General features: G+C 36.6%; 1 protein-coding gene across 1 annotated transcript; it reads right to left on the reverse strand.

Annotated features, from left to right (window-relative positions):
• Nucleotides 1-4,708: 4,708 nt before the first annotated feature.
• On the reverse strand, nt 4,709-13,329 carry LOC143865829 (peptidyl-prolyl cis-trans isomerase FKBP53-like). Its single transcript, XM_077375931.1, has 11 exons — nt 13,130-13,329; nt 8,678-8,840; nt 8,422-8,495; nt 8,056-8,288; nt 7,694-7,836; nt 7,063-7,408; nt 5,815-6,067; nt 5,434-5,518; nt 5,295-5,336; nt 5,136-5,184; nt 4,709-4,998 (listed from the first exon to the last, which is right to left on the reverse strand). Exons 2-11 carry the CDS (start codon nt 8,688-8,690, stop codon nt 4,920-4,922), a joined length of 1,317 nt encoding a protein of 438 aa, XP_077232046.1. The 5' UTR covers nt 8,691-8,840; nt 13,130-13,329; the 3' UTR covers nt 4,709-4,919.
• Between the last annotated feature and the right edge of the window lie 3,191 nt (nt 13,330-16,520).

Consider the following 16,520-nt stretch of genomic DNA (forward strand, 5'->3'; position numbering starts at 1 on the left):
ATGAGGGTGGCATCCGTTTCGAGAGTTCCTTGGTAGAGCTCTCCTTCACACGTGGATGATCCTAAGAGGCCGCTGGGGGCTCGTCCCCCACCTCTCTCCCGGATCGGGGTCCACAGCTACAGACCTGGAAGGTTAAGATACAAGCCTCAACCATTGAGCTACAGACCAACCCCAAAACCTCCTCCTCCTCTTGAACATGTTGATGAAGAAGAGTCACTTCTGGAAATAGAGATATTTGAGTGTTATGGAGGCCAGCAGCAAATCTCTTCTACTTGCACAAAACTAGAAAAAAACTACCATTACAAGAGAGTGTGGATGACATCGATGAGAAGCTGACTGATACAGCAAACTAATTCAGCAAACTGTTGAACTAGAAAAACACTACCAACTAATTCAGCAAACTGCTGAACTTCTGCACCGTGCAAATAGCCACACAAGGTAGTCATCCTTCACTTCCAAACTAGTTCAAATTACTGAAACATGGTTCTCTTTGAATGCAGGAAAGTCACATATCCACGGCAAAGCTGAATTCAGGAGATTACATGACTGCAATCCAGTTGCATTGAGGCCTCTACAAACAACAAACAAAATCTTGGTTTGACATGAAATGGTGTTCAGAAGTCTATGAACACCATTTACAATGAAGGGACAATATGTTACCATGTAGTAAAGTGGATAATTTGCACCCCTTTGACATGGATTATGTGGCAGACTTGAATGGTTTTTTTTCATGTTAAAGAGGTGCAAATTATCCTACAGGGGGAGTGAATTTGTCATCGTCCTTTTCTAAAATTTGGGGGCCTACCATAAACCTGGTACATCAAAACCATACACTTGTTACTCAAACCATGTTACTCATCCAGTAACATGGTTACTCAAACCATGACCTGTTACATAAACATGACATGTTAATAAAGCATCCAGTAACATGGTTACTCAAACCATCCCCATAAGCATCCAGTTACATAAACATGTTACTCAAACCATGACCTGTTAATAAAGCATCCAACAAATTGGGTTACATAAGCATCCACTTACATAAACATGTTACTCAAACCATGACCTGTTAATAAAGCATCCGATAATCATCCCCTAGGATCCAACAAATTGGGTTACATAAGCATCCAATTACATAAACCTGTTACTCAAACCATAAACCTGTTTTCCAACCACGAACCTGTTAATAAAGCATCCAATAAGTAGACCGCAATTTCCCTAGGGCGATACCGTGCTTCTCCTGCTTCCTTTTCTAATTATGATGATATGACATTGAAAAAAGGATTCCTTTTAAGCTATTTGACTAAAAAAAATTATTCCTATTAAGTCTTCAAGAGAAGGAAACTTAATAAAACCATGATGTACTATCCATAGGATCCACATCAACACTTCTTAGTTTTCCAAAACTGGACATTGAATCACCCTAACCTTTTCCAAATGAAAATAAAGTCATAAAAAAATCAAAGAGAACTTAACTGCTATCAATATTTGAGTCAAGCTAAAAGAAAATGATTCCAAAATTTTGAAGTATAACCATCTACACTGTCCCTTTCTACAAAGCTAATTTTGTTGTTAATAACATTTCATTGTCCAAGACAAACAAGTTAGTTTTACACCTCAAGGCCCAACGAATTCTATAGCTGATATCAATGATATTAGCATCATAAATGTCAAGTCTTATAGCAGCCCTCCCATCCACTTTTTGAATAACATCACCACAAACATTGCTCATACAAAAAGAGAACAGTTACATCTATTTAAAGCCTGAAAATTCTTGTACCCCAAAGCCTGAACAAGGACACTAACATGAAAGCCAACCTATTTTAATAGTCTCATCCTATTTTTGAACATTACAAAACAATTCAAATCAATATAAAGTTTACTCCTTTCTCTTTCAATGCATTAGTAGAATTAAAATGTTTTTCATTTTTTCTCATAGTTTCCCCTAACAGACGTATCATTTCTAAATTTTACACACTCGCAATAAGCAAAGCTTTCAAACCCAATACTAGATTTTATATTGCCCCATGCTAAAAGAAATTTTATAAACAGTATTACACCTATCAAAAACTAGATTTCAACAGGAATCAAACTATAACATTAGCTAACATTAGCTAACCCATGTAATATTACCAACATACATATCAATCTCTTTTCTAAATTGATGTGCAGAAGAAAAAATCCCAAAACCTAACAAGTTATCAAATGGGGAAAAATCAACACCACAAAGGGTTGAGAAGCAAAACAAACATATCAACAAAAATTCCACAATCATCATAAATAAAAAGCCCAAAAATTCAAAGATGGGCCACACATAGAAACTCCTAATTTAATTAACCAAACAAAGGTTCTCAACCACTTTTATGGTTTTATCAGCCCATTTACAGTTATGATAACCCATTTTACAGTTTTATCAGCCCATTGAGGGTTACAAATGGTGTATACTTGGGCTTTAACACTGTAAAAGGGCTTTAAAACAGTGCATGGTTGGGTTTTCAACAAGCCCGACGCCGATTCTCAACATTCTTCAGAAAACCCTAGATCTAAAAGGGGTTTATTAAAAAATAGTCGAAACCCTAGCATATTTAGGTCAAAAAATGATGAAAGAGAGAGTGAAACTCATACCTATGTTTTTGGCCGAAGATGGAAGCGAAGAAGGCAATGACGAAATGGCTGATCCACGGGAAGAAGACGACCTGCGTCTCTCTCTCTCCGCTGTAAAAAATGCAGGTAAACGAGGGTTGTAAGCCTATAAATAAACAAAACATCCTGAGTGGTATTTAGGTAAAAAAAACATGTCAATAAAGTAAAATGGACCCATTTCACAAATTTGAAATGTGGGGGTACCGTTTCACTATTTCTGCTATTTTTTTTTTACCCTTTTGACCAAACTTCCTTTAAATAATTCTAGCTTTGTTAAACACTTTCCTGATTGGCTGGTTATAACTTCTTGGGAAATGTAATAGCCTCTAGCTGCTAATTAGGAAATGGTAGAATGAAGAAGAGTGCTGTATCACCTCTTTTTATTTCAGATGGGCGCTGATAAATTCGCCCCCTTATCAATCCGCAATTAACGTCCGTTTAATGTAAAATGTTTAATCCATCCCCTAGTTACCCCTTCTTTATTACCGGCCCAATCTTTATTACCGGCTTTAGAAAGCATCCGGTTACCCATACACTTTGGACGCGTTTTGTTCGCTGGAATAAGGAATAAGAATAAGTATCTTATTCCCTTTCCACAGATTCGGCCGTTTGAATCTCCTCTTTTCAATGTAATGGAATATGCAAGTGAGAAAAAAATGGGTGGAATAGAAAGAGGGCCCTCTTTTCATTCAAAGGAAAAGGGGCACTGCAGCTGTTGACGGTGTTAAGTAAATGTGAGGAAAGATTATTCAAGGCATTTTAGGAGAGAATTATGTAAGAGAGATGTGAAATATTTAGAAAAGTGTGGGAAATGTGTGCGTACGAGAGAGAGATGTGCAATACTAAGAAAAGTAATGGCCGTTTGGATAAGCAGATTTTAGAATACAGGTTTTAGTTTGAAAACAGTGTAAAATAGGGTTCATTGGGATGGCCAAACCAACCAAGAACCCATTTATTTATTCTGGAAGGTCATAGTTTGACCCTACGAATGAAGCAGATTTTAAGCGAACCTTTCCTTATTGGCTTGCAAAATTTTGGGCGATTCCATTCAGGTCATGACAACGTTTCTTGGATTTTAGATAAGAAATCCAGGTTTTAAAAATCTCTCCCTCATCCTGAGATTTCTAAAACCCAGAAACAATGGATGATCTGCTACTCTTGCTGACGGAAAGAAGGGCGAGAAATAAGAAAAAGATGGCTGATCCACTTCTTCTCGTCTCTCATCTAGAATCTTGAAGAAATCCCAGATTCTAAAATCTACGAATCCAAACAGCCCCTAAAAAGGAAATGTGAGAAAAAAAAGATTTTTCAAATTTAACAGATATTTAGGGCATTTGGCAGCCATGAAAAAATATTCCATGAAATAATAGAGGGGCCAATTGTAAGAGAAGGAGGGTGAGGAGAGCATGCTGTTTTTATTAAGGATTTCTCTCCATGCTTTCTTGAATTCAGCCTTCTCAATTCTCTCCCCCTCCCTCCTCTGCAGCTCCTCTCTTACAATCCCGAAGAGAAATATTCCATGAAACAATTTTTCATGATTGTCAAACAGTCCTCAAAGAACAGCGAGGAATGAGATTTCAAACAATGTGTTGAGGAAAAAGAAATTAGCCTACTTTAACCAATCAAAAAATCTGGAAAATCTTTAAAAAAAAGGATAAAATTTGAAGAAAATTTGTCATAGAAATGGGTGGGGCATAAAATTTGACCATCGTCCACGACTTTGACACAAAAAATTTGTTAATTTCAATTACATTTTAATTACTAAGTTTTTAATCTCATGTTGCTAATATAATTTATTTAGTATTAATTACCGACATATTAAACATAAATCACCAATACATAGCAGTTACAATCGTTACAATGTTGCGGTTCTCCACTGAGTGGGGTATACCATACAAACAGGTGGCCAATCCAAAGCTTTATTCAAGATAAAATTATCAAAGCAATATAGCCAACCCATATAACAGCTTATTTAAGGATTTCTATCCCCATGAAGAACAGCCCAATATGTTGCCTAAAAGGCTATGGTTAACCATACGTATATAATTTTGCTACTATGCACTAAAAATGTCAACCAAAATGGTGATCTGCATTTCTGTTGTAACATATGGTAACTGTCAAGTCATAAAATTGATGCATACAGCCCAAACTTTCCACATCCATACCTATTTCCAAAGAACTGCATATTTTCTATGACGACTCGTTACACTCTCCAAAATTAAGCCGCATAATAGCAACACAGAAGTAGCAAAAAAAAGAGCAGCCATTGCTTACTCAATTTACTTAACATGAACCAACTCAACATCAAATACAAGTGTTGACTTCCCTGGTATCTTCCCTACATCTTTGAACCCATAACTGCATCAAGAGAAAATTGAATTACATTAAAAGACCAGAAGGATATAGTAGTAGACAAGTAAAACGAAAAAAAAAAAGAAGGATTAAAGAGTATAGGCAGAAGACAACATCAAGATTTGGCTTTCGAGATTACATACCCCATTGATGGAGGGATAGTGAGCCTTCTTTTGTCGCCAACATGCATGCCTAGGGATATACATACGTACATGAAATTAAGAAGTATACCCCAAAAACTTATAGAAAAAATGAAATTGGCCTTGGAATCAAATAAAGATTTTAGGCTAAGAGATAACTACCTTCAATACCAACATCAAAACCCTTTATAACTTTTCCTTTACCTGTATTAAAAAACTATTGGTTAATGATACGATTGTTTAAAACATGAACGAATCAAGTTTGTGGCATATGCAAATTAAGTTAAGTATGACAATATACCTAGGCGGAACTTAAATGGACTTTGGCCAATATTTGAATCAAACACATCTCCATTCTCTAGAATGCCACTGTAGTGGATAGATACCTGAAACCAAGTGTCAGTTCGATCAATTGATTTTCACGATAAATGTTTTCTATGTTGTTTGAGAGAGCATGATAAAGAAAATAACTACTATAGGATTGCAGTGCATATGAACTATGTTTTCAGATCCATAGAGCATAAACTAATTAACAGTTGGCATCAAAAAAATCAAAGCGCAAAAAAAGTAACAATCGATACTGAATAAGCATGTGTCATCTTCTATGTAACTACGTCCTGTAACACCACTTACAATACACCACTCCACTCATTGGAAGTTAATGAACATCAATAGGATTTACCTTTTTTCCAGGAGAAGCCCTTTTGCCGTGTTGTTTGTCTGTTGAGAGTTCCTCAACTACAAGCCCATTGGGGTATGTCATTGCTTTTAATGGCAGCACTTCAGCTTTCTGCTCCTTAATAGGCTCCTTTTTCACTTCTTCCATTTTCCCAGGTTCCTCACTGTTTGCATTTGCATCAACCTCATTGGTCTTACGCTTCTTATTATTCATTTTCTTATTCTCATCTTGAATGACAGCAGCGGCATTGACACTCCTGCACAGAACAACAATAGCAAATGTTAACACAATTGCCAGAACAACAATAGCAAATGTTAACACAATTGCCAGCATATAAACATTTCCTAAAATATCCTAGACTCTGAAACTGAAACAAAAGATCAAATAATCAGATCTCTTTGATACTCCTGAACAGAATGGAAACAACAAATGCTTCACACTCTTTGAGAACAGTTCCCAAAAAGAAAAGGAAAAACATTCCTTTCTTCATCCAATAACTTATTGGGTCGGGAGGACTTGAAGTACAGGAAAACAAATATTTGGGTGATACTAACAAAGGGACTAATCAATATCCAAATGCAATGGATTCGAACTTCTCCTAGAATACTTTCAGTCAAAATGAAATTATGCAGTTACCAATGAAGGTTAGGGTTCATATTGGTCGTATGTAAATATTCTTCACTCGGCAATCAAATAACTAAACAATCATTTCTTTTTTGTAAGATACAAATAGCATTATAAAATTATGCAAAGAGTTCAATAAACTACACAATGTTACAGAGAACATCCGGACATTATAGCTTCCCTTGGGTCAAATGAATTATTCGAAGATCTATCCATAGCATGATCATCAAAAAATGAGTGGAATAGGAACATACCAATTCATTGGGCTCAATGGGTTCTAATAATTCATGACAGAGATTAAAATATTATCACAATTCAATTAGATGCAAAATCCAAATGTCCCCTCTCATGGGCCAAAATGTGCTGAGACGCAACAGGGATTTATTTAAAAAAGACATTAAATTTGAGTTTCAATAGCAAAACAAAATGGATTTAACCAAATAAAGGATTTAATTAGAGTTTCAATACCAAAACAAAATGATTCCTTAACCAAATAATGATTCCAAGGACCCAAAAAGTCATTCATACAATAAATATTTAACACAAAAAGTAATAAATTTGTCTTTAAACTATTCATACTCACAGCTAATATCTCAGAAAAAAACTAGTTCATAAAGAAATTGTCACCTGGTTGAGTCACCATCTTGATCAATAGCATCGACCTTCCTTTTTAAGCACGTGACACGATGGCTCTCATCTTTTGCCTTCTTCGTCATGCATTCCTCATCTGTCTTCTTATCCAGTTTTTCCTTTGCTTTGGATTTTTTAATATCATGTTTTTTGAAGATTGAAGAAATAGGAAAATCATCTTCATCTTCGCTTTCCAAAACTGGAGTGTTGGAAGTCTTGATAATTTGCTTCTCTGAACCACCATCACCATCAGAGTCGCTGATTTGAAACTTCTTCTTAAGACGTCTGTGAGTACCATTACCATTTGCAGATTTTTGATCGTCTACTATCTCCGCAATTTCAGCTAGAATCAGAACCAGTAACATTACAAATGGAAAGAATGTTCATCATTTCGTAGAACATTAAATCTCAAAACCAAGTGTATAAATTTCCATCGTATACCAACGATTCATCAAACAAAGAAACATCTAGTATTCCATAACTACTACAAATTTAACATAAGTAGCATACATTTGGACTAATCCATTCTATACATCGGCATGCACATGTTAATGCACTATTGAACATACATAAAAGCATACTCGCATTTCTTAATTCAAAAAGATAAGCCACTCGAGAACAAGGATACCTTCGTTTTTGGGCTTAGGAGAGGCATCGGACATTTCAAGATCATCATCATCAATGAAATCATCATCATATTCATCTTCCGATTCATCATAATCACTGGACTGATCAGTATCGGTCTCGACAATATCTTCCCCATAAGAATCACTTGAACATAGCAGTAAAGGAAAACATAAAAGAAGTAACAAAAACAAGATTTGGGAAACAAACAAAAAAAAGGCTGTTGGCTGCTTCTTTGAATAGATTAATCATGTCCAATGATCTCATAGAAAGTCCTATTAAGAAAGAAAACATAGGAAAGATTGAAAGAAAAAGAAATTAAAGGGGAACACCATGAAAGTATTAATTTTTTTATGAAAAGGATACGTTTCTTCGCCATCACGATTGATTAGAGGCCTCAGATAGTAACCACTAAGATGCACACTCTTTGGACCAAGAACGGAGAAAATGACATCGTCTTCCTCCTCAAATTCGAGATTCAATGGGCACCACTCGGATTTATCAGGCAATAAAGCACAAATTAGAACAGGACTCTTGTTGCCTATATTACACTGGACAACAACCTTATTCTTTGTTTTTGGACCAGAACCCAGTATTGCCTGCAACAACACTACTTTTCTCAAGCAAAAAAAATAAAGACCGACATCGAAACAGATGCTCTTATACACAACACAGGAATTATATAAAAAAACCAAAATCAAAAGAAAAATCTCGTGGATTTTTGAAACAAACCTGACCAATGTGAAGCCTTACTCGCGTCTCATCATTTCGATGGGTATATGGTGTTCCTGGCTTTATTTCAACCCCTAATAAAAAATCAAAGAAAATCAACCATAAACACCATTTTATTGATAAAAGCAGAAGAAAAATATAAAGGGAACAAAGACACTAAGCAATGTTCTATAAATACTGAAATTTCTACATAAGCACATAAGGAAAAACAAGGAAAAAATGGGAGATGGTAGAAAGAGATCAAGAAAATACCCACCCCAAAATGTCATTTTCGGATACAGATAGATTGAGAGTTGCAACGATTCGAGTGATTTTCAGCAAGAGTGCCCTAGAACACTTGTAGACAGCTAAGTTCTACAATTTATAATACTCTTTCTTGGATATAGTGCAATTATGTCTGAATGTGCTGTGGATGTATGCTATGAAAGAAAATATTAAACCAGAAAATATCAGCTCAAGTGAATGACCTTTGTATGTGAAATGCATGTGATCTGAAACAGAAGATATCAAATAAATTTCACTATTCCTTTCAAGGGAACAAGAAATAAGGTTAGTAGAATAACATTTTAATTGAGAAAAAGAATAACATAGGATGAAATTTGCAATGCCAAAACTAATTTCAAGTATACATAGCGAAATAACAGAATAGAAATCTGTGAATTAGAATCTAATTGTCCGATCATGCATCCGTAAGCCTATTATTTTCGAATTTGTGCAGAGATGTCTTTTTTTTCGCGTGCGCGCATGTGTGTGGGGGCAGCTAAAGAAGAAAACATCCCCACACAAATGCATCATCGAAAAACGAAGGGAAATTTATTCTGTCTATGTAGGGAGTGGGGAGATATATGAAGAAATATTTGGTTGAAATGTAATAGAAGAAAGTATCCCAAAACTGTTGCCAGACAAGTAACATACTTTTTTGGGCATCAATACTCGTTCATCCATAACAAGTACAAGCCTTTCATGAGTACAGAAAGACATGCAGCAGCAACTAGCTTCAGAAGCAACAAAGAAAAGAAATAAATGTATGTCAGGGGCTGTTTTCCCCAAATTTATTCTGGTAGCCGAGTTCCAGCATGCCAACTTTTGTAATATCAAAGCGATTGGGGGCGAAGGGTTTTTTCGCTAGAGATGGACAGACGGCTGGTACTGTTCGAGATGCAGCTAGGGGAGAGGGCTGTTCAAGAAGACGGAAAGGAGGAAAGGACACACATTCATTACCAAATTCATAATAATTCCATCTTGTTGGGCTGATAAAAAAGGAAATAGTGCTTATACAAAAGTAGTAAGGATTTGTTTGGAACTCAAAGGTCAAGAACTATCACTTGGGAACTTCCAAAGTAACTACCAAATTGGGGTTACCAGAAATTTGGTGAGCAGCACACTCAGTTAACTGATTACCAGAACAATTCTCATGCCCATAGTGTTTGTCTATCTATGCCCTAATTGATGCAGACCCTTAGATTTGTTGAACTTCTACTAGAATTAGCATCCTACATAACACAAGATGCATCCAACAATAGTATGAAGGATTGTAATATCCCAAACAAACAGGTCACGCACAAACAAGGCTGTTTAGTTTGGGATTCAATGTAATCTGAGCAACGGATAATGGTGTTCAAACACTGAGATTCATAACAGTTGGAAGGCACACAAGATGTTCACCAAACTCTGATCTCAATGACAGATAATAGCCACAAGAACTATTTAAATTCAGACCTTGTATATTTGCTAAGTTCCACAAAGAACTTCCACTACATTGAGGGGAATGCAAACACCACATCCAGCAAATGACTCAAGGCAAATTGTCCTAAAGAAGAAATCAACCACGAAATTGCAGTCCCAAGTCATAAATCGAGCTCTTGGATTAAGCCCTCTGAAATCATTAAAAACTCTGTGCATATCTGCTTGTAATATGATTGAGCCAGGCCATTTGTTGGACTGTGAAAAGTATGCTTAATGACTTTTTGTGCTGTTTATGCTCAGGTATAAAAACTCCAGTTTATCAGATGTCCTAAATGCATGGAGTTATGTGGATATATAGAGCTCAGAGAGAATCTAATAGAGATGAATAAGAGCACTAAATTGCAGTCCCGAGTAATAAAAAAAAGAAAAAAAGAAAAACACTCCCAAAATGCATGGACTAGATTGGAAAACTCCAAAACACCTGAATTAGATTCTCGGTTTGAACAAACATCCAATAAGCAAGCTGAAGTTAATTTCTGGACAAGGCTTTGCTTCCAAATCCACAATAAACCATTTCGATGGCTTGAAATGTGAGTGTCCTGTTCTGAGATTGAATGAGGTTTAAAACGTAGTGGCTGAAACAAACTCAAACGGATATTTTACTCAATTGAAGAGAAGATCTTATTGCTGTAAATATTTAGGTCGCCTATCATTTGAAGGAACTGAACTAAATGTTGTTCAAGAATTCAGAGTGATTTCGATGGGCCAAAACTGTCACTTGCTTCTATTTATCGGGACAGAAATCGGTCCAGGCGTGGAGACACTTGAACACCAAATCACGTATGTAATTCTTGCTTGCAACAAGGAAATGATAGAAAAGACTCTATGATGCAGAAAATTAATTCAGAAATCTGACCTTGAACACGCCACAGGTAAAACATCACTGCTTGAAATCCCTCAAGCAGAAAACAAAGTCTCTAATTGAAAATTTTGTAAAAGTCTCCTCTAATGACAAAATGCATCCTACTTATACTAATCCCTACTAACATAAAAGGACAAAATTACCCCATATATGGAATATTACATACACAAGCACATGCCCTCTCACATGGAAATGGTGAAAAGAAAATAGCAACCTACGTGAAATATTACCCACAATCTTTGGCTAGGACCTGCTCTACATCAAGGCCATACACTCTCATCTCAGTTAATGAACAAGAAATATTTCATTTTACAAACCTGCGGGAAAATGAAGAGTTCTTCCTTTTAACCATTGGTTGTGGCCCAAAAAGAAATGAATATGTGTAACAGTTATACTTAGGGGCCATCATTTCAATGTCTTTCTTCTTCTGGGGAGATCAATGTGGACTCCAAGAAGTGGATGGCCTAGATCAATTAAAGGTTTCAACTAATCATATAATGAGAAAAACATTTTGACCCACTAACATGTGTATGGTGATTAGGTATTGGCGACTACAAGTCTGGATTATTGCCCTTGGTCCCAGTCTCATTGAATGACTCTAGACATTTGATGAAGTCGTTAAGCCATTGAATTCTGTACACCTCAATCTTGCAAATGAGATCTCTGTTTGGGATACCAATTTAGACCCAGAGATATGGCCCATCATATGCATTGTCGTTTCCATTTTCTTCATCCATCTCTTAAATAATACAAGCATAAAAGTTATATGAGATGAATATTTCTTAAAATAATTGTTAAATAAGTGAATCCATTTTTTCCATGTTTGGCAAGTGTGCGATGATTCATTGCAAGTCTGATAATCAAACCTTAACTAGCTTGTTCGACACAGAGGTACCCTTGCAATCGACCAGTTTGAAAACAACCGATTGACATATTCGTTGTCTTTATTTTACCTCGTTTTTTGTCATTCATTGTTTCTAACCGATTTCACCATGACTCTATGTTTTTTCGCTAATTATTGTTTACTGGTGGGACTACCTGTGCAATGCATGAGAAGAAAATTATGTTGGATCGAAAAGAAAGCACGATTAATTGAAAGTACAATAATTTTTCTTATATGCAAAGAGGAAGCCTAAATGATGGCATAGTTAGAATCATCTTAAAAAATAGAGTTAAATGAGCATGGCGATATGTCTTCTGCGATGGATGCTAGCAAATCCCAATAAATTATTATACAATCATTAATGCATTATTATAAAAATTAAAAACAAAAAAATCAAAAGCCCACACAAATTATAAATGCTCATGTTCTGGATTACAGTATAGGATTCACATAATTTGATTTCCAACTTTTGGTAACTTCTCTTTGTTCTCTTTATTTCTCCCACACAGTATACAATCCAAATGTTTTGGACTCGTCTGGACCACCAGGCCAATTATTCCGGGCTTCCATCTCATGATTAACAAATTGAACGACTAGGGACAAGAAAAGACCCTGCAAGCTATATGCTTGAAGAAACTAAATATCATATTCTAGCAATCCAACCAAGTTGTGCTATATACATCTTTCAAATGCATAAGCTCAAGAAATTAGATTTTCAAAATGCAAATAGGAATTGATATCCCATGAAGAATCTTAAATTCTTAATTCTTAAGGAAAAACGCATTGAACCCAAAATTCTATATTTAGAGATTTTCAATACAGAAAATACTTCTAGAGGTCTCAATATTGTTGGAGATTGGCAAAATCAACATACAAGCCCTAATTTACTAACTACAACACATAAAACAAGACAATCATATTTATCCAAATAATAACTAATCCAAATTTCCCAATAGTCTGGATATAATTGAAACTTGTAAATTAAACCAAATTTCATTAAAAGTCCATACAAGACACCAACAAGGAAGAATAGAGCTTACGTATAACAGCAACATGTGTTTCAACAACACATTCATAAAAACAAGAAAATAATATAATTTGAAATGGCTTGGAAAGAATGCAGCCATTTCAAGCAGACCAATAATAACAAAGAGAATCTGAAATGGAACATTCTTACATTTGTAAGTTGCTTGATGAGATAGTTTATAGAAGATAACCTGATTACAACTTGTAGTACAACTCCCAGAAGGCCAGAACAAAGAGAATCCCACTAGAAGAAGAAGAAGAAGACCTTGCTGCATCCAAAACAGAGCTAAAAGAAAAGAAATGAAATGAAAAACTCTAGGACTGAGGAGGGAGAGAGAGACTTCTAATAGGACTCATTGACGGTGTAAGTACGAAGCTTTTATTTGAGAGAGGAGCATTTGCATTGGTTTTCGTAATAACTAGGGAAATGATATCATGGCATAAAAAGGGCAGTCGTATCCCACTACCAAACCGGTCCATCTCCCCCTCTCTCTCTCTCTCTCTCTCTCTCTCTCTCTCTCTCTCTCTCTCTCTCTCTGAACGTTGGTGGGCCCAACAATTAATTTATTTAAATCTTTGAAAGGTAGGCTCCACTCATATTTTACAAAAATAAAGCGTACGATCCACACCATAGGAAGATCCAAACCCTCCATTTGATGGACCACATCATTAATAGGTTGTGTCCTAAAAATCATTTCCACAGGATGATCCTAGATGATCTAAAGAGAAACCACATGGAAACCTTATAGACCGGAGGGTTGCAATCATCCTATGGAAATGATTATGGGGCACAACCTATTTACGTTGCGGACTATCAAATGGACGGCTTGGATCGTCCTATGGTGTGGACCGCACACTTCATTTTGAAAAATATGAGTGGGGCCTACAATTGAGCCTTAATGTTATTTTACGGCCCACACCATAGGATGATCCAAGCAATCCATTCGATGGGCTGCAACGTAAATAGGTTGTGCTCCAAAAATCATTTCCATGGGATGATCACAACCCTCCAATCTATAGAGGTTTCCATACTGTACAATTTCTCTTTAGATCGGAGGGCTAGGATCATCTCATCGAAATGAGATTTTACAGCCCAACTTATTTATGTTGTGGCCCATCAAATGGACGGTTTGGATCATCCTGTGGTGTGGGCTGTGTACCCTACATTTTGAAAAATATGGGTGGGGCCTACCTTGAAACAAATTAATTGTGGGGCACACCAACTGTGAGAGGGAGGATTTTAGCCTAGGGAGGGGGGATATCACTGCCTTATTCGAAAAGGATTAAACTAACATAAGTGTGAGGGTATTTTAGTCTTTTGAATCATCCTATTTTCGGTAAAATTGCCAGTGGGGACATCAAAATACGGGAATTGCCAATGGGGGACAACCTTTTGAAAAATTGTTAACGAGGGCTGATAACCCTCTTTTGAGAGTTTGATAACCTCACTTAGAGGGTGGATAACCCCATTTAGAGACTTGATAACCCCCATGTCGTCCCTCTCTAACAATTTTTCAAAAGTGTGTCACCCGTGGGCAATTCTCGTATTTTGATGCCCCCATTGGCAATTTTTCCTTTTGAAAAAAGAAACTGTAAATGTGATAATTTGGAATGTGTGAATATTCTCCGCATCATACTCCTTGCAGTAATTTCGCCATTACTTCTCCTGCCGCCATTTCTTATACCACCACCAATGGGCTATGAAAACGAATTTCAAAAGTAACTGTTGGAAAGTTGCTTGTTTCCCAAGCCACCGACGTATGAGTCGTGTGGTTTGGGGAAAGTGTATTTTTGCTTTGTAGCCAAAATAGAAAGTGTGTTTTTCTTTTTTTGGAAAAACTCTCCCTCTCTCATACGATTCCTTTTGGAGAAAGAGAAAAAAAAAAGTGACGTTTTCCTTGGCCAAGAAAAGAGAAGAAAAACCTGTTGTTTTGTGCCTCTTGAATTGGGAGAAGAAAAACCAGGGTTTTTTGCCTCTTGAATACAAGGGAAAGAAGATATTCTCTTAGCTTGTGGAGAAGGACGAAAGCGACGGATTTTCTCTTGTGTGCACTACAAGAGAAGAAATCAAGAGGGACTTTTGTGAAAGGGTTACAAGGGAAGGGTTTGGAAATCGATCAAGTGTTGGATCGATTGAAGAAGCCAATTGTAATCTTTGTATCTTTCTTGATTAGTGGAATATTTCTCTTGAATCACCTGTGGGCGTAGGCTTTGCCGATCCACGTAAAAATTATGTGTTCTTTATGGGTTGCAATTGTGGTTTGTTTTATCTTGCTTTAGATCGCGGATTTTAATCGGACCATTGTCCGTAGATATTCTACAAATTGGTATCAAAGCTGTTGGATCAATCTTGCCGGGCAAGAACAGCGGAGCGTTCGGCGTTTGTGGTGGATTCTCGTCGAGGTGGAGTTTTCTTGACGAGGTTGTGGGTTTGATCCAAAATGACTGCGAAAGGCTCAAACACGAAGTTTGAGGTAGAGCGATTTGATGGCAAGAGAAATTTCAGCCTATGGCAACAAAGAGTTCAAGACTTGTTGGTTCAACAAGGGTTATATAAGGCATTGTCGGGGAAAAATAAGAAGCCGGTAACAATGAAAGAAGAAGAGTGGGAGGAAATCCAGATGAAAGTAGTCAGTGCTATCCGCTATGTCTCTCAGATGAGGTAATGTACAATGTCCTTGGAATTAAAATTGCACCTGAATTATGGAAGAAATTGTTAGAGAATTTTCAAAATGCGAAGTAGTATTTGGAAATTAAAATGTTTTTACAAGTTTTTAATTTTAAATATAAAAAGAATTTTAAGACAGGGCCGGTCAACCGGAGTTTCCCTGGCGACCGCGGATTGGTTACTGGAAACGTAATTGATTTCTAGTGAGGTGTCGGAGGTCGATCGCGAAAGACCGGTCGACTGCGGTTCTTTGGATCGTAAAAAAATAAAATGGACAGGCGCATGCCGGCAGGTGACCGCGGCTGTTTGAAAAACTATTCGTTGGGAGAAAATAGACATGACTTTTCACTTCCGTTTTTCATCTTTTCTTCATGTCTTTTGCTTCCCAAGAGTCATGGATGTTTTCCAAACACAAAGGACACTTTGTGGGTGATCCAAGACACTTAAATCACCAAGAGTTGTGATCAAATAATCATTATTCAAACCAATCAAAGGGATGTTTTTAAGAGATGTGTCTCTTAATGAAAAGACATCAAGGATTTTATAAAAGAAGTAAAAACCTGTCTTTTAAAAGAGAGAGAGAGAGAGAGAGAGAGAGAGAGAGAGAGAGATAAAGCAGTTATTGCTGTAGTTTTTCCTCTCTCTAGCAATCTCTCTCACTTTTATTTTCAAGATAGTTTTATTCATAAAACAGTGCACTAAAATCTTTTTTCTGTAGAAACAGTTTTAGTGAGTTTCTCTAAGGTTTGAATTTCTAAAAAGGTGTTTTGGGGTTTGATTCCGCTTGTGCAAAGCGTCATCAAACATTTCTAGAATTGTTCTACAAGGCTTCATTGTATCTTATAGGCAATTCGCGGATCCCCTTTGCACACAACTGGTGGGGGCGAATATTGTCTTAAGGAAAGCGATTACGC

Source organism: Tasmannia lanceolata, unplaced genomic scaffold (genome assembly GCF_043159265.1).
Source record: "Tasmannia lanceolata isolate RefF3 unplaced genomic scaffold, GAP_Taslan_0.1 ptg000112l, whole genome shotgun sequence".
NCBI classification, from domain to species: Eukaryota; Viridiplantae; Streptophyta; class Magnoliopsida; order Canellales; family Winteraceae; genus Tasmannia; species Tasmannia lanceolata.

Coding starts and splice junctions, on each gene's coding strand:
- LOC143865829 (XM_077375931.1), bottom strand. Junction 8,289..8,421: donor TAAGGCTTCACATTGGTCAG/GTTTGTTTCAAA, acceptor GTGTTGTTGCAG/GCAATACTGGGTTCTGGTCC. Junction 6,068..7,062: donor CAAGATGGTGACTCAACCAG/GTGACAATTTCT, acceptor TGTTCTGTGCAG/GAGTGTCAATGCCGCTGCTG.